Genomic DNA, 24,582 nt, shown 5'->3' on the forward strand with positions numbered 1-24,582 from the left:
GGGCCCAAATCATATCATTTGTTTTTGATGCAAACCAAGTACTCTTTGTCCAACATACTATTGATTTACCGTTCATTTATTTAAGTTAGACTAGAAAACCAGACAGTTGTGTATTTATTTTTGTGATTTTACAAAAAGCTTTCCCATTGGATATACCAGCCTAGTCAGCCTACAGCAGTTTAGCCCCACCAGATCTCAGTGAAGTGTTTTTGAACCAAGTACAATACAGGGCGGCTAATTAGAACCGCAAACAGTAAACAACTTGTTTAATTCGTAAAGATGAAGAAATGGTTGTAAATTGGTCATGTAAAATCTGCATAAACACCTGAGTAAAACTCAAGAATATGAAAATGAAATAAAAGAAACATAGAATATGAAACATAGAAAATGGACCCTTTATGGTATTGAAGAACATTCACCTAATGTAATGGATAGTGTTGCAACAGTATGATATTTTAATGGTATGATTACTGTCAAAAAGTTTTACATAATACAGCATTTCACAATTCTCCTTCTTGTTTTTGTTATTATTATTATTATTATTAATAATATTATTATAAGATGCAATGACCCTGAAAGGATTAAAACAGCAGGCTTTTTATTTTAACAAATGCTTTACTCTAGTTTTTCTATGTTTTCTATGTTTTAAAGCACCAGTATTAAGCACATGTATGATATGATAGACTCAGTATGATAACCATTCATTTTCATATCATGGTATACTTAAAACCAGCATATCCCCGCAACCCTAGTAAAGGCTCTACACCCATTTTTTTGGCTCATCATAGAACTTTTAAATGAGGTCCTTTAAAATAGGTTCTTCACTTAATGCTGGTTTCTGTTTCTGGACAGATCTACATTAACATCATGTAAAAGAGAATCATGGGAAAGTTGACCTCATACAAAACAAACATAGGATATGAGCCTTTTTTCTTCTTCTGAATTTACAGCATAATTCGTCGACTGAGAATCTCAAAGAACTTACAGATTCAGATTTGTTCACTGGTGGTGATGAGAACCAGGATTTGCCATGAATACAACATGAACCTACACGTGTCTTTCAGTTATTATGGAATGTCGATGATGGTAAAATACTGGAAAATCTGAGACGATATTTTACTTTGGGGACTATTTTTTGCCACACAGCGGCCTGGAACATTAGAAATATTTTTGGTGTAATAATCTTGTGTAATGGAGCCTTTAGAGACTCTGTAAGCTGCACATTTCACACCAAACTACTCAAACTACAGCCTGTAACAGCCTGATCAACATTAGTTAAATTTCCCTGTAATTGACCTCTTTCCATATGTAAAGCACACTCCTGTGAAGTCCTATCAGCCACTGCATTACTACTAATGTACTTCCCAAAGATGTTGTATATTTTCCTTCTATGAGCTTCTCGTTGATATTTAAGGTACTTTCTAAGTGGTCTGGTTGAAGTCCACTCTTCTATACATGTGAATTGCTCTAGAAGTGATACATGAAGAAGCTTTCTATGGTTTTTATGGGAAAGTCCTACCAGGCACTGCATTATTAGTAGTACGCTTCCCAAAATCGCCCTGAGTTGGGAAGGCAAGTAAGCACAGGCATGAAGCAGTACATCAAAGGCAGCCTAGCCTGCTTGAGGTGGAGAGGAGGATGGGGGTGGGGGTGTCACCCGCAGCACCTCACTGCCCCCTGCACAGCCCCTCCACCCCTCATGGAAGTGGAGTTTACATTCCTCCACAGAGAAGGAAAGAGGCGCTTGGCCCTGCTTCATCTCTGTCTGTCCATCAGCCTCCAGGTGTGCATGTCTCTGTTTGTGTGTTAAAAGTCTGCACTGACCCTGTCTGGCCAGCATGCAAAGTTGCATCACACACACACACACACAAATAGGCAAATACACACACGCACACACATACACCCTTATGCAAACGCTGTTGTTTTAGAATTGTATGGATGTATAAATGACATACATTTTGTTAACAACCGAAGCTCCTAAATGACAGCACACAATTGCCCAGCGGACTTTTCTAGCCGATGTAGATCCATAACCGCCTCCTGGAATGCTGGTACACTCATTACTGTACCCTGCCGTTCAAATCACTTAATTAAAGCAATGTTCTGCAGCAATTTGTATGCAATGTTGTACAGCTGTTCATTAGGGGGCGCTCAAAGCGCGACTCCCCAACTTTAGAGGCCCAGATAACACGCCCATGTGGGGCCTGTAGGCTTAGCCCAACTGGGAACTAGAATGTTTTGTCCACAGGTCAGCCCAACATATAGATGCCCACCAGGGTCAGTGGTGGAACCAGGACGGGGTTAAATATGGGAACCCATTTGGGTTGTACACTGCGCATAGAGGCTTAGATGGGACCCATGTGAAACTAGGGTGGGCTGTAACGATTGGGCCCATTTGGGAAGCCCAACTAGGTCCCAGGAACAACACATGTACAAACTCACTCAGAGCCCATGCACATAGGGAACCCATCTAGCCCATGTTCCACCCATGTGAGCCCCACATCAGCATGGGACAGAGTGATTTAAATAAAGAATGGTAGAGGAATGTAGAGTTAGCAGTCTTGCCCAAGGATGTTGGTGTAGTGTGGTGTTCATGTGTAGTCAGGTAACCAAACCCAATAGTCTGCTATGGTAAGAGCTGTGTTGTTATCCACTACACTACACAACCACATAATAAACTTCTTGTAAAGTTGGACTGTAAACTGTTTTATGCGAGCTTTGCCTTAATTTAATATTGGTATATTTTAGTCACTACATATGGTATTTTGATTTTATAATATTTTACATACTTCACAGTGGTTATAGATTTTATTATTCTTGCAGTTTTATCTGTTCTGGTTTTCTAAAATTGGGTCTGGTTAACATACTTTTGTCCTTAAAGGAATTATTTTTCTTTTATTTGAAAGTTTTATATTTTATCTTTTAGCAGTTTATTATATATTTTTTTTATTATATTTTATCTTATTTTCACTATTACTATAATATAGATAATATAATAAAGTGCTTATATTCTTTCTACACTGTAAAAAGTGGTCCGTCCATTCAGTCTAAAAAAGAGTACATCTGAACTGGGTTTATTCATCATATCATCAGTATAAATAAATACTTTGAATCTAATAATAGTTCTTTCAAAGTGTTTATTAGAGTTGAATAAACCCACTTCAATGGCCTGTTACCACATTACGTCATTTTGTTACGTTAATTGGACAAACCTCTTTTTACAGCATATGCTCGGCTGCTCTGCAAATACCGGTTACTAATCATCACATCTGGATATAAATGTTATTCTGACTTCATTCTGGATGTTCTTATCTGCTTCTTCATGGTCCAGAGCCTACCCAGAATAACTGGCTGCAAGTCATGAATACCCCCTGGACAGGGCGCCAGTCCATCACAGGATACCACACATACCCATTTACTCACACACTCACACCTAGGGGCAATTTAGCATAGCCAATTCACTTACCATGTGTGTTTTTTGGGAGGTGGGAGGAAAACTAGAGTACCTGAAAGAGACCCACACAGACACAGGGAGAACACACCAAATTCCTCACAGATAGACATCGGAGCAAGAATCGAACCCACAACCCCAGAACCCTGGACCTGTGCAGTTTAATGTTATGAAAGTTTTGTTTTAAATTCTTAAAAAAAAAAAATAAATAATAATAATAATAATAATAACACAAGTTGTTGTGTGGTAGTCTACAGCAGCACTCTATGTAGACAGAGGTTTGTACGAGCAAAGCTGCACAGTGAAACAGTGCACCACCACTTCTTGCAGGTTCTTGTCATAAATATTCTAAGAATTTGAAAAGCTTAGGGTGTCCACATATTTTCACACCACAGTTCTGTGGATAAGGACTTGCTAAAAAAAAAAAAAGTCAAATTATGAAAAATAGCTATTTGTGTCATTTGGTCAATGGAGTTTTTGTTTTGTGGACCCAACAATTTAGGCCTCAATTAGGAATTCAGGTGAGAGTTTGGATTTCTGACACTGTATTGTTGTTATTATTATTATTATTATTTATTATTCCAGCTGGTAAAGTACATAATGATAAGTATGGTTGTTATTATATGTTTATTATAATGTTTATGACATTATTATATTATTATTAATGGTAATATTTACATTTAATGATATAATGATCATCTGTATTCACTACTACTGTCATGACTGTTGTCAGTGTGCTGTCACTGGTACTGTTATGGCAGTCCTGTGCTCATTACAGTCATGCCAGTACAGCTCCTGTGGTTCTTCTTGGATGTTGGGAGGTGTAATGAAGCCACACGCGAGCAGACAGTCCAGGTCTGAAAGTTGTCTAAATGTGAAGTGAAGTTCAGCAGAGAGAGAAGTTCTCCTGTGGGTGTTTGAATGGTGGTGGTGGTGGTGGTGGTGGTGGTGGGGGTGCTGGTGTTGTTGCTTGACGAAATGTAAAGAGGCGTGACTCCTCAGCCACCAACACACACACACACACACACACACGCACGCACACACACACGCACACACACACTCCTATACGGAGAATGGTAGAGGGAGAGCCAAGGGGGGGAGGGAGGAGGAACCGAAAGGGGGGAGAGAGCGAGAGAGAGAAAAGTTAAAGTAAAAAATGGCTTCCTCGTCTTCAGAGTCCGCAGAACAAACGGAGAAGGGCGCCGAGGAGAGCCCGGCCAAAGTTAAAGAGGAGTCGGACTCGGACGAGGCGTCCGACAGCCTGCTGGAGAGCCTCCGGAGCTCCTCGGTGCTGGGCTTCTCTCCGGAGCAGCTCGCCTGCGTCTGCGAAGCCCTGCTGCAGGCGGGCAACGTGGATCGGCTGTGGCGCTTTCTCGCCGCCATCCCGCCTTCCTCGGACCTGCTACGTGGCAACGAGACCCTGCTGAAGGCCCAGGCCGTGGTGGCCTTCCACCGGGAGGAGTTCAAAGAGTTGTACGCCATCTTAGAGAGCCACGACTTTCACCCGAGCAACCATGGGTTCCTGCAGGACCTCTACTTGCAGGCGAGGTACAAGGAGGCGGAGAGGAGCCGGGGGCGCAGCCTGGGGGCCGTGGACAAGTATCGGCTCAGGAAGAAGTTCCCCCTGCCCAAGACCATCTGGGACGGGGAGGAGACGGTGTACTGCTTCAAGGAGAAGTCCCGCAACGCCCTCAAGGAGTGTTACCGAGTCAACAGGTACCCGACCCCCGACGAGAAGAGAAACCTGGCCAAGCTCACCGGCCTGTCTCTGACCCAAGTGAGCAACTGGTTCAAGAACCGCAGGCAGAGGGACCGAACCCCGTCTGGCACCAACTGTAAGAGGTAGGTCTGGGTGGAGAAGTTCTGGGTCGTAGTTTTGGAGGTCTGGACCCTCTCTGCTTGTTTGTGTTCACTAAGTTCGTCAAGTTGGGGTCTGGCATTCCTCAGACCTCCTAGAGTAGCTCCTGCTGCTCCTACTGGCACTGGAACCTAGCTGTAATAACCCCTTAATAGTGGTGGTGGTGGGGGGGGATCAAACAAGCCCACCACAATGGAGACCCTGGAAGGCGCTTTAAGGGCTTTGGTTGTGGACGGAGAGGTGGAAGGTGGTGTCAGGAAAGGTGCGACTGAAGGAAAGAGAGCATGTTGCTTTGTTGTGAAATGTGAGCTCAGCCGGAGTGGCTCAGGTTTCCTCAAGTCCTGCAGGGGGATCGATGTTCACGGGAGCTTCAGGCAAAGCAAGGAAACGTGCCAACTCGGGAATGCTGACAGTGGGCAAACAGGGGAGCAGTGATAGCTATTATTCCCAAAAGGGGGAATTCCACTAGAAAACTCTCAGTCCAGTGGTTTCACTGTTACTAACTAGTAACTACTCTCATCTGATTGGAGCTGATCCCCCCTGCAGATGTGTACAGATGTTTGGATCCAGTGGGGAAAAAAAACTTGGAAAACCTTTCATTCCAGTAGGTTTCAGCTGCTCTACTCCACTGGGATCATCTGGAATTTCCCCAAGGGAGGAAAAAGCAGGGGGCGGGGCAATTAAAAATCAACACACTCAACAGCTACTGGGAACACAGCCTTGATGCTATACAGTTTAAAAAAGAGGCACAAATACACTCAATTATTTACACTCCTGATTTATAGGTTTGCAAGGAACTGGGTGTGAGGAGGGAACCTGCTTCACAACATGCTTTCCTCAGCTTTAGTGATTAAAGGACACCGACCACCTCAGTGTTTCTTTACGGAGTCCCTAATTAGTGCTGTTTAACTGGATATAGCTGATGGTTCAACAGTCAAAAATCACTGTATTAATAGTTTAAAGCAGCATTGGGGGCTTTTCTCTGCTTCAGGAAAAAAAAATCATGATTGCAAAAGTTTGGGCTCCCGGGTCAAACGTCACAGAGTGTACATAAGCAAACCAGTCCTCTAAAACACTTTATAACAATATTCCTGAATATAAATATTTTCTGCACATTTCAGAGCACAATTCTTCTTTTTTAGACATATTTTAAACACATTGAAACAATAAAATAAAACAATTTATAAAATTTTTAATTGTGTAATAAAAATATGTATATTTATAGCACATTACGTTTGCACACGCCATACTGTTATATTTGCAGTTTGTTAAATTCAGCAATAACTATGCTTTAAAAAGTGCAGACGTGTCTAAACCTGTTTACACTTAGAAAATCACATGTAAAAACACATGTAATGTGAGCAGGGGTGCCCAAACTATTGCTAAGGCTTTAACTGAAACAGATGGACCATTATTGATTTATTGATTTATTCCAAGTCATTTACGATCACTTCTGCGTGCGTATTCATCATATAGCGTTCACACAATGTAAACAAGAGCAGGCGCTTCTGAAAAGTCAATCTGAAAAGACAGCGACTGTAAATGTATATACATGTCAGAAAAGTGTATACACTAAAGACGTAATCAATGAGCTTAGCTATGTACACATTGACAAGCATGCTATAAAACAGGGGCATAAAGGCGAGTACCAGGTGCATTTCTCTCATAATGCTGTCAGGAACACAGGTCTCTATGTGTAAAACCGAGGTACAGAGGAACAGGGCATCATCAGGGCCTCTACTCATGACATGTATTGACGTCTGGCATACAAGAACCCAGACCAATCAGAAGGCCTCACAGTATATAACATTTTCTTTACGTTTTACTTCATTCAATATACCATATTGACAAAAGTATTGGGACATCTGCTCATTGGTTGTTTCTTTTGAAATCAAGGGTATTAAAAAAAAGAGGTCTACTAGTAGTCTCTACCTTCAAGGGAAGGTTTTCTACAAGATTTTGGAGCACTGCCACTAGGATTTGATTGCTTTCAGCGACAAAAGTGTTAGTGAGGTCAGGGTGTTGAATGATCACTACCATACCTCATCCCCAACTCTCAACCTCATCCCAAAAGTACTGGATAGAGCACCGTGATCATTGCAGAGAGCACAGTTCCACAGCTCCACAGCTCAATGCTGGGGGGGGGGGGGGATTTATACTCCTTTGCCCCATACCATGGTACCAGTGGGTTCATGTTTATCTGCTCCAGAGTCCCATTCTTTTGGAAGTTCTGCTCTACAGGGACTAGTCAAGCTCTGTGTGAGTGTATATTAGTACATCAGTGTCAGCAATGCTTCATTATAAGAGGTGTCCACAAACATTTGGACATAAAGTGTATGTTTCAAAAAAGTATTCATAAGAAAGGATCTTGTCCTTTTTTTCTAGGACTGTCTGTGAGTCACAATCAGCGAATTGGAATACCTTCATCCTGACACAACCTGCACCATATGCTTTTGCTTTCCACAATCTGTCTTTAAGTTAGGCTTAGGAATCAAGCTGTAGACAAAGGTAAACAGTTGGGATTTCCCATCTCTCTTATCAGAAGGATTTGTGGTTAGGTGGTAAAGCTGTGCTCTCCAGACTTCACTGATTGTCACAGCTGGTCATAATCACTGATGCCAGTGTAGCAGAACTTCTGGACATTCAACAAAGTCTCAGAGAGAGAATGAGAAAATCAAAGACACTCAAAAGTTCTTTTACAGAAAATGTGCACAATGTTTCCTTTGAAAAAGACTCCAGGTTTGTGGAGGGTTAGGCTGGGTTACTTGCGGTAGCTACCCTGCTACACAATACGCTGATCATACATCAGGCCTTCGATATGAATGCTTAAAAAAGAAAACTCCACAAACTCAAAATTTTTTGGAAATGTATGATTGAGCATTTTGTGCAATTTTTGTGCAAATTTGGTGCAAATTTTGTGCGTTTGACGGATACATGATCATGGGCACTAGGGACATTGCGGTAAAGCCATGCAATGGGAATAAGTCAATACCAGATGTAGACACAATCTGTCCATCGCCAGTGTTGACTTTGTTGTTTATACACAATACAGTTGCTGGGAAATGTTTACAGCCAGGAATCCTAAGCCAGTCAAAGTCATGCAAGGTAAAATCGGGTGACCCAGACCTACTAAGTGGGTCCAAGACTCATTTGCCCTACACACAAAGCAAGACACAATGTCCTGCCCCGTTAACAAAGTTTGCCAAGGGAGTGCGAACAGTCAGCATTTAATTACTAGCTGTTCCTCGTTCCTCTTCTTGGTTCCGTGTTGTGACCTTTTTGTCTTTCTTGCAGTGAATCCGATGGAAACCACAGTGGAGATGATGACGACAGCAAGGCAGATTCGGAGGACGTTATCGACAAACCAATGTCTCAAGATGCTGGAGGCTCAACTGCCTCACTCATATCCCTCTCTGGTGCCCCCTGTAGTACCGGAGGTCAGCTCATTCTCAACAGCACAGGGGGATTTCTGACTAGCCCTCATCCCCTGCTGCTCAACGGGAGCCCGTTACTATCAGGGACAGGAACTGGAGTCATCATTAACGGACTGACGCTGAGTGATGGCCATACGGTCACCCTCAGTCCCGTAACAGCTAATACGCCGCTGTTACTCAACGGGGCACAGGTTATTTCTAAAGGGAGTGGGCATGACAGCAGCCCTGAGGAAAACTGTGTTACCAATATGGAGACGCAAGCCAGCTTGCCTACAGTGGTCCTGAACCCACAAGCTAACCTCTCTAGTGCACTCCCTGTTCCACTAACCGAGGAAATGAAAGCATCTGACCGCAATATCTCTCCATTGGATTTCATCAGTGTTCCTAATAATGTGACTTTAAAGAATGATGATGCCACCCAGACAGTACCTCCCATCTCCATATCCACTCCTAGCATTTCTTCCACAGCGATGACTCCCACCTCACTTCATTCGCTGGCACTGACCCAAAATGGCATCCTTTCTTCAACAGTTCCCCAATCGAATACCGTCATTTCCAGCCCACTGGTGCCACTACAGTCCACCCAGCAACCTGAGATTGTGGTGTTGGCAACAGCTGGTTCTCAGCTTAATCCCACTACATCCATTTCTCAAGTGGTTACTTCTTCCAGTGTATCCACCCCTCAGGTCCTATCTTTGCCCCAGGTGGTACCATCCATCCAGGGCATCCCAGTGTCCCAGTTAGTGCAGAATCCAACAGGGACTCAGGTCTCGTCCTGCCCACAGCTAGTGCCAGTGTCCCCCATCACACCTCAAGTACCCCAGGGCACCATCCCACAGTTTCAGACCCAGAGCCTACATGTTGGCCCCAGGCTCAGTCAAGCCCAACCTCAGATTGGTTCTGCCACACTTTGCGACAACACTGGTGTGTCTGTCCCCCAGGTGGTTAATGGACAAATACCACAAGGGCTAACACTTCAGCTGGGAGATCAATCAAATTCTGTCGCCAACACACAGCTACAGACTCCACTGGGGACCCAAGTCATTCCCATCTCGTCCCCAACCCAAGTAGTGCCTGTTTCACAATCCAAGGACACGGGGCAGCCCCAGTTGGTCCCTTTGCCCCAGCTCATGCCTGTATCTTCCATGGCTGGAGCTCCTACAGGAACCATCTCTTTTTCTCAGGTGGTTCCAGCAGCACCCCCTCTCTCCATCCCACCCCCTGGAGGTGCGTTCCAGATTTTGACTTCTGGCACTGGAGCAGGGGTTGGGATGCCCCAGGGGGCTATACGTATTACGCCAATCGGACCACCTCAGAATACACCTGCAACTGGTGCTATTCCAAGTGTCCAGCTTCTTAATTCAGGAGTGATTCAACTACCTTCTGCCTCTCCAGGTAAGTCATATATTTTGTCATAAATAAGATCTGTGTTTTCTTTGTACCAACAAATGAGGATGCCTGATTGCATCATTCTGCTCATGTTCAGGTAACTTCGTCCTGGCAGGTGGAAGCCCATTCCTGAGTGTTCAGAATGGTAAACTTATCCTCACGATTCCAGCTGGCATCCAATTTGCCAGCGTACCGGTCAAATCCATCCCAGAAAGTCAGGGCCCAAGCCTCAACAGCAGCAGCGGACTGGAGCAAACTACAGTTGGGCCTCCGCTAGATAATCAGCCCGTTTCCTCGTCCTCTGTGCCAACCTCTAGTCCTCTCCAGTCATCTCTTTTCGTTGGTTCATCTGGATATTACTGCAGTCCAGAACCTGGAGCTCTTGCCAGCTCAACACCAGGTGCTTCTCCAAATACCCCAGACTCCACCACCCCAACCTCCACCAGTATCCTGCCATCCCAACAGACCCTCAGTCCTGAGAGCATGCTTTCCTTCAGTCCCATCAGCAGTGGTGTGGCAAGTGTTTCCCATCTTCCCCAGCCAGCTTGGAGTCCTGTGTCTCTGTCCTCTTCGTCTGGCCTGACGCTGTTCGATGTACGTGGAAAAGGGGATCTACCTGAGGACCCTGCTTTGTTGGGCTTACCAGGTGGAGAGTCCCTGCTATTAGGTACCCCTCCTTCAAGTGATGACGTGGATAGGGAATCTCATCTTGACGATGTAGAGATGGACGGAGACTCTAAAATACTTACACAACTGCAGTCTGTCCCTGTGGATGACGATTTGGGTTTATAACTGCTCTTCTAATGGGCTGCCTGTTAGAAGCCCCCAGACAATCAGTGAACAATATGGGTGAATAATTAATGTGTGACTTCAGAGGTAAGAATCTTTCCTGTATGTTGAAATATAGGAAATGCCTAGGCTTTATAGTGAGGTCATATAAAAGAGCTTGTAGCTTTTGATTCCCATTGAAGGACCTAGTGATCGGTTTCTAATATGGAGAGCAATGGTCTCACAATGACTTGCCTTCTCTCATTAATGTAAGATTCTGGTTTCAGGCTTTAACTAATTGCATCTACCATTCACATGATGATCAGTCCTACTCATTACACCCATTGTCTCTAAACAAGGCAATTGGAGATTAACCCATGGACAAATACTCAGTAGCAGAGATCATTTTAATAATTTACCCAGGCTTGCTTACTTGAGTTCACCATACGACAACTTTCAACTGATGTATGAGATGATACTTTACATATTTGTCTTCCCAAACACTCCAGTTCATCACTACAATGCATAATGCAAAGCGCTGTTGGACAGTTCATTTTATCAAGAAAACAAATGCCAGCTTCTAATAATGGGAGGGAATCTAATTAAAGGTTTCTTTATATAGGCAGTGAAGATCTTTTTAGATCCTGGTAGCTGGGAGCACCTCTTTATTTGTGCCGTGAATCACACTACCCATCTTGATGTTGCCAAACTATTCTCTGTGGTGCTAACCCGACTTGCAGTGCCTTTTGAATTGTAATTGAAGGAGGAACAGGTAGTATTTGTACTTTTTGTTAGCTAAACAATAGTGACTCTCACTTTGGAGAGGAGTGTGTATTGACATTGGAACAGGAAGTAGACTAACCTGCACATTTCACACAACCACTGTTGAAAAGAAAGGCACTTCTCCAGCTCTTAGATCATTGTGAGCATTCGCCTCTTGTGGCCATGTCATATTCTGCATGTGTTTATTATAATATTAATTATAATACAACTTTTAATAATGATGTACCAGAAGATAAGGCTGCTTTTAGGCCTTCAAATCAGACGTCCAGTGGCACCTTGGCTGCAGTTTCTAGAGTAAATCAGCTTGAGCTGATTTTTTTGGGGGATATTAATGTTAAATACACACATACACCGATCAGCCAGAACATTAAACCTCCTAAAATTGTGAAGGTCCACTTCCTGTGCTGCCAAAAGACTTTACAATACCTCTGAAGGAGTCATGGGCTATCTGGCAGCAAGGCTTTAGAACAGAAAATACTGTAAGTTGTGAGGTGGGGCCTCCATGGATCACATCAATGAGCCTTGGGTGCTCATGATCCTGTTGTTGGTTTACTGGTTGTCCTTGCTTGGAGCAGGCTTGGTAGGTATAGACCACTGCGTACTGGGAACACCTGATGTTTGGGAGATGTTCTGACCCAGTTGTCTACCATCACAGTTTTGGCTCTTGACAAAGTGTCTAAGATCCTTTTTTCCTGCTTCCAAAGCATCACCTTCAAGAACTGACTGTTCATATGCTGCATAACATATCCACCCCTTGACAGGTGCCATTGGAACGAGCTATCCAATGAGTTTCACTTCACCTGCCTGTGGTTTTATTGTTGTGGCTGATTGGTGCCGTTTCTTCATTCTTCATTATATTCGTAATGAGAAGAGATGGACGTTGTAGTCTGTAAAGTTTTAAAACACTCAATTTTTGATACTTTCTTGTACTATACATTTACCTTACTGTAGCATCAACCTGCAGTACATGTATACATATATTTTTTAGCATTCATGTACATTCAAAGTCTGAGCTAGCTCTTCAGTTGTTCAAAGCATTATTACAGAGTGTCTCTCAGATACGCTAATTGTTACATGTGTGGCCCAGTACACTTAATTAACACTCTTTGTCATTCATATGATAGTCATCTTTGTACCTGTTATAGGTAAACGGGAGGTGCTTAGTACAGCACGTTTTGAGATGTTTGGTATAGAGAATGGGCCATTAACTAATTGCTCCTCAGACACCCATGATTAATCAAACACTCCAGTCCACCACTACAATATGGCTCAAGCCGAGAAGGCACTATTTGCCAGTTTTTGATGCCGGGAGGGAAAATGGAATAAAAATACCGGCAACTTATAATCTACCTTTTATCTATGCAATGACTTTAAACTGTCCACTTGTGAAGAGTACATTGGTACCCCCAAGGTGGGATTCGTGTTTATAGATGTGACATAACTCCAGTTACTATACAGACACATAAAGCTACATTTTAGAAACCTTTTCGTCCTGATAGGACATTTATTTTGTACAATTGGGGCATGTACCGTTGAGTACAAGCCAGTTGTCACTACATATTCTCTATGTATGTGCAAATGTGTGTCGTGTGTGTGTTTTATGTTTGTCTTCACTTGCTGAAGATTGTATTTGTAGGATTTATTTTCTGTTGCATGTCTTTCTCTCCTTTCCAATCAAATCACACAGAACTGTGCTCTAATAATTCAGGTCAAAGCTCAAATGGAATGACTAGGTTCATGAAGTTCTTGTATGTTTTCCGAAAATGTTTGAATATCCTATTATTAGTATATTGTATCCATTACTGTACCTGATTCCTGATTAATGAGTCTAATTTGGCGTCCGCAATATACAGTTGTACACCAACGTTTGGGCACCCTGGGTCAAATGACACATTTTGTCTTTTTGAATAATGTAATAATAAGTAGCTGAGAACACAGCCTCTCAAGCTTATCAAGCCTAAACAACTATATTTTCAGCCAAATCTAAAGCACAAGGATTTAAGGGCTAAGAGTCAAACAAAAACCTGCAAGAAGTGGTGGTGCACCTTTCCACTGTGCAGCTTTGCTTGTACAAACATAACCTTCCCTGAATAGTCCTACGAAGGACTATTTTGTGACCTCGCCACAAAACTCAATGACTGAATCATGCTCAAGTTTTGGAAACACCTGTGGACCGATGAAATCAAAATAGAACAATCAGCAAGGGGGCCATGTTTCAACAAGACAACACCTTGCCAACTGTGAAGCATAGGGGTGGATCTATCATGCTTTAGGGGTTGTGTTACCACCAGTAGCATTGGCAATAATGCCCCTTATAAGAAGGGAGGAACGGATTACAAAAAGTCCCAGCAAATTCTGGATGCAAATGGCATAGCATCTGTTAAAATGCTGAAGCTAAAAAAAGGGAATGGCTTCTACACCAGGCTAACTGGGTCCAAATCATACCTCAAGGTCCACCAAGGACTGCCTGAAGAGACACTAACTGAAGCTTTTGGAAAGTCTTAAACAGTCCCCTGACCTAAACAGCCATTAACCATTCAAACTGCAAGACCTTTAGCTGCTACAAAAAGAAATTACGTCCGGCCACATGATGATTATGATGATATTTATTTTTTATTATTGCTTAAGGTAGAGCTAGGCAATAAGGAAAAATGTTATATCACAATATTTAAAGACATTTTATACAAAATATGCTGCACTCCATTGAACGAAATAAGACTGATTACTATCTTTGTAATGAAACATGCAGATAATCAGTGCTCTTTAAGCACTGACGATGTCCACAATCACTCGTAAAAACATAGTGCACCACGATAACAAAATTTATCACAATATGATAAAATATTGTCATATTGCCCAGCTCTAGTTTAACGTTCTAAAAGACAGAGTAACTGCTTTGAGATTTGCTGAAAATATTGTGTTTAATGAGCTACACAGGCTGTGTTTACTATTTCTCAATTAAGAAAAATGACAAAACTACCAAACTTTTCCATACAACTGCATATAGCTCTGGCTGCAACTAAGGTTAAAGACTCTTGAGTGCACAACATGAAAATGTAACCCGTGTGTATGCCACAAATTCTGATGGTCATTTCCAATAGACCATGTTTTGCTCCAGAAAGGGCTCACCTCCTAATGTTTTGCACATTTTCGCCATGAAACGTTTACTGTCTTTCCCTTTTGGAAATCTGTGGCCCTACTGCAGCCCTCCTGAATTTAGTGCAATTGCCCGCCACTTAGCTGTTTAGATGATAAACTATTGCTATGGGGACACTACCGCAGACTGGATTGTGTTTTCACGCCACAGAGGTGCTAGTAGGCCTGTGGCACCTAGCCTTTGGTACACATAATCCAGTGTGTTCATTCTAGCCGTAAACGTGCCTTTTTTTTGGTTTATTACTTGTTTGTTTTCATTTCTGTGTGTATTTAAAGCATTTATTAGTTATAAGGCAGCATCCTGATGTTAGTGGACCCACAGCGAGGGTCTTTACTCTGCATGATCCATCAAAGACGATGCCGCCGCTTGCATTTTGTATACTATACTTTTTGAAATACTTTTCAAAGTAGTTGTATTTTACAAGTGTATTCAAAATAGGACGTGTAGCATTTCTTTGCCAAAGGTTTTTATGTATTGACTTTTCTTTTTTTTCCCCCATGGATATTGTCTTTTTTTTGGGGGGTGTGTGTGTGTTTGCGTGTGTTTGTAAAAAAAACTAAAACAAAGGGAATCCGAATGTATGTGTGAGTGATTGTTGCTGTTACAGAATCTCATGGGTCTGTGTGGCTTGTTTCAGTTTAGTTTATACAGTACTCTCACAAGTATGTGACATGATGCATTTACACATAGAGGGAAAAAAATATGCAGCTGATCAAACCAAAGAATTTTGAAATGTTCTTTAAAACGTAATAAAGGGATTTGTTTTCCTTTTTTACTGCATGGTAAAACGGCAGATCTCTTTTTAAAGAGGCGTGTTTTGTACTTGTTATAGTTATTTTATTTTTTATATTCAGTTTCAATGTGACATTGTATTAAACAACATCTACAATGCAGACGGACTGATCTCATGTCTTGGTGAACTTGCTGTTATTCTTTTGCACAGTTTATTAAAGCATTGTGCACATCGCTGCTATGAGCCCCCCTGCCAAACAGGTACAAGTTAACAGGCAAACCTTCCTACATCATTATATAAACACATATAGCACCACCTGCCTACTTTATTAAGTAGGTCCCACTTGTGCCGCCACATGGACTTCACAAGACCTCTAAAGGCATTCTGTAGTATCTGGCACCAAGACGCTAGCAGCAGATGCATGAAGTCCTGTAAGTCGTGAGGCGGGGCCTTCATGCATCACATCAATAGCCTTGTCACCGGTTTATTGGTTGTCCTTTCTTGGAGCACTTTTGGTAGGTACCAATGATCAATGCATACTGGACAAACCCCACAAGACCCGCCTGCCGTTTTGGAGATGCTCTGACCCAGTGGTTGTTAGATTGCCCATTTTTTGATCACCTTTAAAAACTGCTGCCTAACATATTAAACCCTTGACAGATGCCACCGTAGATGGAGATAACGCTTTCCTTTTGTCAGGGGTAATAATGTTATGGCTGTCCAGTGTATATATGGGTTGCATTTTTCTGTCACACAAGATAAACATAATTAGTATTAACATTATTTTAAATGCAGTTCAAGTCACATCTCAAAATTGTCCTATGGTGTGACTGTCTCAAGCATGGTTATAATATATTAAATTCTTTTTATAAATTAAAAAGAAAAAACACCTGCATTATTTTTCTCTGTCTATTTTAGCAAATAGTGATTTTCTTTCATCCCTGTATTTTGTAGGAGCTACTTTTTGTCACTGAGAATCATGTCCTCCAGTGTATCTCCATGTACTGGCCCAGACAATTCAATTTATAGGAATTGTGGAAATATTGAACTTTTTTTTTTGGTTCACTGAAAGCGTTACATTTCGTTGACCTTTAGTGCAACACCCCAAAGTTATTTTAAATAAGAATGTATGTTAAACTACATAATTACAGAGCACTATGTAGTGCTAAATGCCAATAACAAAAGGTTAGCTATCAACAGCATGGTCATTTTGGGGTAACAAAAAATGTCCACTGTTGTGACACTTGTACGGTCACACCACAGGACACCGAAAAGTCTCCTTACAAAGCATTTTAAATAATTAAATACGATTTTCAGCTTCTTTATTGCTTTTTGATCATTTACATCGTTCTTAAATGCAATATATACACTATATTGTCAAAACTAAACTGTCTAACTGTAACTGTCTCTACTACTCCATGGTAGGCTTTCGGATAAATTTTGCAGCATTGCTGTGAGGATTTGATTTCATTCAGCAGCAAGAGTGTTAGCAAGGTTAGGAAGTTGGATGATCCCCCACCCCACCTAGTCCCAACTACCCAACTTAGCCCTTACTTATCCCAAAAGTATTAGATGGAGCCCCATCTTTGCAGAGAACACAGTTCCACTGCTCCACAGATCAATTCCAGGAAGCTTTACGCCCCTATAGCCATTAGTCATGGGGCCAATAGGTTCATGCTTATAGGCGCCATAGAGGCCTATTCCTATTCAAAGCTGTGTGTGTGCATTTGGACATCTGTGTCAGCAGTGGGTGCAACTTAAGGTGGAGGTGTGTCCAGAAATATTTGGACATATAGTGTACAAAAATAAAAAGAATTTTGCCGTTTTTGCAGAAAATGTGTACAGTTATACTGTCTCATGAAAATAAGCAGAAATCTTTTTTATAGTCAGAGAAAGAAAGAGGACAGAGACGGTGGAGGGGAGATTCTGTAAAAAACGATGCAGAAAGTAAACAGATCTGAGTCTTTTTCTCAGAAACAAATTACGAGGCATATAAGCCCCTCCCCGCATTATTATTTATATATGTATATACGTCATGCACTGCTGTCATCACTAACCAAATCTATTTAACAAACGTTGGCCCCCTTATTTGATTTGGAAATAAGTATGCATTCAAATTTAAACATGCTCCTTTTTTGATCCCATTCCCTCCCTCACTATTGGCGATATCAGCAAGGCACCAGATCAACAGGTTTGCTTGTTTGTGTTTTTAATCGTGTGTGTGTGTGTGTGAGTGTGAGTGTGCAGACATGACTCAACGTACAAAGTGTGTCAGTGCATGTCAGTGTTTTTGTAACCCTCATGAGCTCCAGTTACCCAAGTTTACTTCATTCATGGTGGGCGGATCTTCTCAGGTGAGAACAGGTAGAAGTGTGTGCAACCTCCTACACTCTAACACACTCTCCGCCGCTCGCCAGCTTGCCAGCACTCATACTGACCGCACAAAGGATTACCATGAGAGTGGCATCTTCTGGTTAGGAGCAAGCCAATCCGAGGAGCAGTGATTGTAACAGGTACTTTGGTTTTAGGATAATTCTTACCTATATAGTGTCTGTTTATATAAATGATGGCTAAGGATAGTACCTATACTACAACTATTACTACTACTATTATCTATAATTACTACTTTTGTGCAGCACTGTTTTATACATAGAAATGCAGCTTAATGTGCATCAAGAATATAATAATAATAAAATAATGAATAATAGTTAATTGATTTGGATGATACTTTCTAAATGAAAGGTATTTATTGCTTTACTGGCTTTTATTGTAATAAAATGATGCTACAACTTGGGGTTCCCATTACTATTTACTTTCTTACTACTAATAAATCAATGATATTATTAAATCAAATACTATTAGGCTTAAATGAAATACACTTACAGGCTTTTGATGCTAGTATAGAAGTGCTATAAACTGGGGCTCCTATTATTATTTGATGTCTTAATAATACTAAAACAATACTATTATAAAACCAAATACCGTCAAGCCTACATGAAATACTGTACATTTACATGCTGGCTGTTAACTTTTAATGTCTCCTGTTATCATATGATACCTAATAATACTAATTCTAAAAATATTCACTTGTATAGAACTTTTCATTCAGAAATATCACAAATTAAGGATCTTTCTATGAACTACTATTTCTATGAACTGCATGTCTGAATTCCTTTTTCTGCAATAAAATAAATACTGCTGATATTTATTTGCATTGAAATGCAGTTTAAGGTACGTCATAAAAGGAACATAACAGTAAATCCCCTAATCCTATTTGGGCTTTATAGGCCTATTTATATGAATCACATTTCATAGCTTGCTGTAATAAACGAAGGGCTACAACCTGGGCCTTATATTACTCGACTACCTCAATAATACTAATATTACATTTTGTTTGTATAAAACTTTAAAGACACAGAAATACACGGTAATACAAATATTCCAATATTTCTATCAACTGTACTTTATTCATTTTACTGAAGTAAAGTGACCTAGACTAGAACTTGTGGATTATCTTACTACTAATAGTAAACAGCAATACTAATACTCACAATGTTTGTTTATATAGACAATTTATGCAGGCATAATTTTTGATGTCCTGCCTTTTCAAACATAGGTAAAGCAAATAGTAGTGCTACTAATGACATTGTTTGTAGAGCTGATACTATACATTTGTGCAGACTTACAGTAAGTAATGTATTAAATAAAACATCTAATTAATAATTTTATTAACTAATCAAGTTTCCAATTATGGCTTTTACTCAGACTACCTAGAACCCCTATTCATCTTTATGCCAATCTCCTCTAGACTCCCCCCCCTCATCCCTACACAAAGACCATGGCGATGGTCTTTTCTGAGGACCAAGTGGCATGTGTTTGTGAGGTCCTGCTGCAGAGTGGATGCATGGACCGTCTGGCGGCATTCCTTCGTTCCTTACCCTCCATCTCTCCCTTCTCCCCCTCGTCCTCTTCCTCCTCCTCGTACCTGAGCCTGCACAGCGTGGAAAGCGTGCTAAAGGCGAGGGCAGCCGTGGCCTTCCATCAGGGGCGCTTTACAGAGCTGTATGCCCTCATCGAGGGGAACGTATTCTCCCCCCGCAGTCACTCTCTCCTCCAGCAGCTGTGGCTCAGGGCGCATTACCTGGAGGCAGAGCTGCAGAGAGGGCGTCCTCTAGGGGCAGTGGGGAAGTACCGCGTCCGCCGCAAATTCCCTCTGCCTCGGACCATCTGGGACGGAGAGGAGACCAGCTACTGCTTCAAGGTAGTATGACTCAAAGTACGGCCTGGAACTGGAGGGTGTAAAGTAAACACACACAAATAAACAAATTTTATGTTAGCAGACAGTACCAGTCAAAAGTTTAGACATAGTGAAGTGCCTTTTTAGTATTCTACAGAAGAACAGCACTCAATGACATTGATGGCACTCAATATACTAAATACAAAGAGCAGGTCCTGTGTATGGAACTCTAATTTATGTACTAGTTTTGCATCAATATAGATACTGTATCGCAATCACTGTTTACTCAGAAAATACCCTTAGCTAGTTCGTACAGGCTAGGATCCAAAAGCTACCTTTAAGCTTAGACACTACTAAATATACAAGTCAGTATGGAGACCAAAATACTCTGGACTACACCCAAGTACTCTTAGCAGAGGAGGGTCTTTATTCTACGTTTGAAGACTCCGAGCGACTCTACCGTTCGGACACCCAGGGGAAGTTCGTTCCACCACTTCGGGGCCAGGACAGAAAATAAGCCTGGATTCACGTCTTCCATGGATCCTAAAGGATGGCGAGTCAAGCTGAGCCGTACTTAAAGCTCGAAGCCATCAAGTACTAAACATCTATTTGAAATGTGAATTTATATATATCTTTTTTATATATGTGCAGTAAATGCTGTTCTTTCAAGCTTATTATATCGTATTTGGGAGATTATATAAAAAAACACAACCTATAAAAAGTGGAACACTATAAATATCAGGATTTATAGCCATCTAATGAGTATTTAGGTCAGAATCTGTATCGGTACTCTGTATCAGCAGATACTTGAAAATCTGGTATCAGTCTCGGAAATGAAAAAGTGGTATCGGTTCATCCCTACCATGAACAGATATTAACAGACACAAATGTAAATAGGACAAACCTAAACAGAATAGATGTGGTATATGGTAAAACAATAAATAATAGCAAAAATGCAAAGTCATACTGTGAAGAGTAGATGATTGTAAACAACATCAGCAGAACGTGACATGAGGAAGGTGTCTAGTACTTACGTACAGTGTAAAAGTGTTCAAGAAAGTTCTCACTGGACCGTTACAGTGGCTTGCTGACTGTTTACAGCAGTAAAGTAATGAAGTTACTGAGTGAGAAGGATACTGACGACGGGTTAACAGCTTCATGACTTATTCAGCAGCCTGAAGGCCTGTGGGCAGAAACTGCTCATTAGCCTGCACGTTATAGAGGAAGAACACCATCAATCTGACAATAAAACACAAAGGATTTTATCTAGAGAAGCATGTTGGTTATTTTAAAAATTCATACAATATTAAATAAAAGAGAGTTAGTTAATGGGGTTAGTTAACAGATTTATTACAAAACCAGAATATAGTTATTACAGAAGTAGCGCTAGCTGACCAGAGTAAATAGTGACACAATAAAAAAACATTTTTAATTAGAGAATAATACAAATAATAATAAAATGAGTTTTTAAATGTTAGCTCTAAAACCCGGAGCGTAAGCTAGCCTGGAAGCTAGTGCTAACTAACCCTAGCTCGCTGCTTAGCTGGCTATTAACTCAATGTTAGCAAAGTAAATCGTGGTATTGGTTTAGTAAACATTAACAATATGTAATGAAGCCTCACAAACCACATTTTTATCACTCACTTTATGACCAGGACTGACCAAAACGACCACAATCGCCGCAGGAGAGAGTGAAGTGAAAGCTGAGGCTGAGGCTGGCTTTTAGTAGGCCTTCCCGTTCCGCCTTAAACGCTGCAGCAGCCGGTACTGGTAACACAGTAACACGCCGGTCATAATTTGTTCATAACAGTTTCTGCTCTTTTTGAAAAACTACGCTTTTCATGCACTGATTAATATATATATATATATTTGTATGTTGAATGTTTTGCCTTCAAACGTTTCGACAGGTACGGCGGCCTTTATCCAGGCTGGCTGTCAGAACTAGCTGCACGGACATGTCTGACCACTGTCCTCTCTCTCTCTCTCTCTCTCTCTCTCTCTCTTTCTTATTTCTCTCTCTCTCTATTTCTTATTTCTCTCTCTCTCTATTTCTTATTCCTCTCTCTCTCTTTCTTATTTCTCTCTCTCTCTATTTCTTATTCCTCTCTCTCTATTTCTTATTTCTCTCTCTCTCTCTCTCTCTCTCTCTCTCTCTATTTCTTATTTCTCTCTCTCTATTTCTTATTCCTCTCTCTCTTTCTTATCTCTCTCTCTCTCTCTCTCTCTATTTCTTATTTCTCTCTCTCTCTCTCTCTCTCTCTCTCTCTATTTCTTATGTCTCTCTCTCTCTCTCTCTCTATTTCTTATTTCTCTCTCTCTATTTCTTATTTCTCTCTCTCTCTTTCTTATTTCTCTCTCTCTATTTCTTATTTCTCTCTCTCTCTTTCTTATTTCTCTCTCTCTATTTCTTATTTCTCTCTCTCTCTTTCTTATTTCTCTCTCTCTATTTCTTATTTCTCTCTCTCTCTTTCTTATTTCTCTCTCTCTCTATTTCTTATTTCCCTCTCTCTCTCTTTCTTATTTCTCTCTCTCTCTCTATTTCTTATTTCTCTCTCTCTATTTCTTATTTCTCTCTCTCTCTCTCTCTATTTCTTATTTCTCTCTCTCTATTTCTTATTCCTCTCTCTCTTTCTTATCTCTCTCTCTCTCTCTCTCTCTATTTCTTATTTCTCTCTCTCTCTCTCTATTTCTTATGTCTCTCTCTCTCTTTCTTATTTCTCTCTCTCTATTTCTTATTTCTCTCTCTCTCTTTCTTATTTCTCTCTCTCTATTTCTTATTTCTCTCTCTCTCTTTCTTATTTCTCTCTCTCTCTATTTCTTATTTCTCTCTCTCTCTCTCTCTATTTCTTATTTCTCTCTCTCTCTTTCTTATTTCTCTCTCTATTTCTTATTTCTCTCTCTCTTTCTTATTTCTCTCTCTCTCTTTCTTATTTCTCTCTCTCTATTTCTTATTTCTCTCTCTCTCTTTCTTATTTCTCTCTCTCTATTTCTTATTTCTCTCTCTCTCTCTCTATTTCTTATTTCTCTCTCTCTCTTTCTTATTTCTCTCTCTCTATTTCTTATTTCTCTCTCTCTTTCTTATTTCTCTCTCTCTCTATTTCTTATTTCTCTCTCTCTCTTTCTTATTTCTCTCTCTCTATTTCTTATTTCTCTCTCTCTTTCTTATTTCTCTCTCTCTCTATTTCTTATTTCTCTCTCTCTCTCTATTTCTTATTTCTCTCTCTCTCTCTATTTCTTATTCCTCTCTCTCTCTTTCTTATTTCTCTCTCTTTCTTATTCCCCTCTCTCTCTTTTTCTTATTTCTCTCTCTCTTTCTTATTTCTCTCTCTCTTTCTTATTTCTCTCTATTTCTTATCTCTCTCTCTCTCTTTCTTATTTCTCTCTCTCTCTCTATTTCTTATTTCTCTCTCTCTCTCTATTTCTTATTTCTCTCTCTCTCTCTTTCTTATTTCTCTCTCTTTCTTATTTCTCTCTCTTTCTTATTTCTCTCTCTCTCTCTATTTCTTATTTCTCTCTCTCTATTTCTTATTTCTCTCTCTCTCTCTATTTCTTATTTCTCTCTCTCTCTCTCTCTCTCTCTCTCTCTCTCTGTGTGTGTGTGTGTTTAGGAGAAATCTCGGTGTGTGTTGAGAGAGTGGTACTGCCGGAAGCCCTACCCTTCACCCCGGGAGAAACGCGATCTGGCCGCAGCCACCGGCCTCACGGCCACTCAGGTCAGCAACTGGTTCAAAAACCGCCGCCAGAGGGACCGAGCTGCCCAGGGCCGGACAGGGTGAGAGGCGTGTTCCCCCGTGTTCCTTTACCGTCCTCTCCTTAGGGGCAGTGAAGCAGTCTTGCTCTTTTCAGCACATTTGGAGACGTGTTTGATGCCTGAAGTTATTCAGCTTCAGATGTTGTTTTTCTGTAGAAACTTTAAACCCCTGATTGAAGCGACTCCTCCTCGCTCTTTCCGCTCTCAGACACGGGGACGATGCACTGCCCCAGCAGCTGCTGTGCTCCAGCGGAGCATCTAGAGGTGCGGCCCATAGCTCTGACGATGACCTTTCACCACCGACGAGCCCTATACCACTCTTCCCCTGCGCCCAGCTCCCCTCAGCCCACCCGCCGCCCCTCAGCCACCTGGGACCTGCGCACTACTGTTCGTACTGACAAGGAACTGTGTGTGTGTGTGTGTGTGTGTGTGGGTTGGGGGGGGGTTTGGATCAATGCTGACTGACCACCCTGTTTACACTTGGGACACGCTGTAAGGTCAAGTGGCGTACGAACACAATCCGCTGCTGCCCCCTGGCGGTGGTAGAGGAGGCATTACTCGTCAGTATGGCTTCTGTGGTACCCTGAAGCCATGCTGTACCCAGTTACTTACGAGGAGGTTAACTTAGCAGCTAAGTGGCAAAAAAGTAATGCCAAAACTTGAAAATACTTTCACAACACAGTATGTTTAATAACATCATCATTATTATTATTTTTATTATTATTATATTTTTTCCCTGAGGTTTGCGAACAACTTGGAATGGACAAAACAGTTCTGCTGTGTTTACAAACTAGTGAACTAATAAAACTATGAATACAAAAAAATAATTAATAATAAATCAGAAATGACAATAGAATTAATAGAATAAAGGAGCATCATGTCACATCCGCAGCTTGGTATTGTCTTGTTTATGCAGATGTTTTTTTACAGGCTCTTCATACTTGCAGTAGATACATGCAGTTGTTCAGTGCTGTAGAGCAGTGTTTCACAATGCTGGTAGCTCCCAATCCTACTCATAGAG

The 24,582-nt window shown here is 41.2% G+C and overlaps 2 protein-coding genes across 2 annotated transcripts; both read left to right on the forward strand.

The window, feature by feature from the left end:
• The first annotated feature begins 4,538 nt into the window (after nt 1–4,538).
• six5 (SIX homeobox 5) lies at nt 4,539–15,727 on the forward strand. The gene is made up of 3 exons (XM_072695144.1): nt 4,539–5,293; nt 8,604–10,138; nt 10,230–15,727. Exons 1-3 carry the CDS (start codon nt 4,608–4,610, stop codon nt 10,922–10,924), a joined length of 2,916 nt encoding a protein of 971 aa, XP_072551245.1. The 5' UTR covers nt 4,539–4,607; the 3' UTR covers nt 10,925–15,727.
• A 3,684-nt stretch (nt 15,728–19,411) lies between these two features.
• Nucleotides 19,412–23,959, forward strand: six9 (SIX homeobox 9). Its single transcript, XM_072695021.1, has 3 exons — nt 19,412–19,834; nt 23,419–23,582; nt 23,770–23,959. Exons 1-3 carry the CDS (start codon nt 19,412–19,414, stop codon nt 23,957–23,959), a joined length of 777 nt encoding a protein of 258 aa, XP_072551122.1.
• Nucleotides 23,960–24,582: the final 623 nt, after the last annotated feature.

This window comes from Salminus brasiliensis, chromosome 13, assembly GCF_030463535.1.
Source record: "Salminus brasiliensis chromosome 13, fSalBra1.hap2, whole genome shotgun sequence".
In the NCBI taxonomy this organism is placed as follows: Eukaryota; Metazoa; Chordata; class Actinopteri; order Characiformes; family Bryconidae; genus Salminus; species Salminus brasiliensis.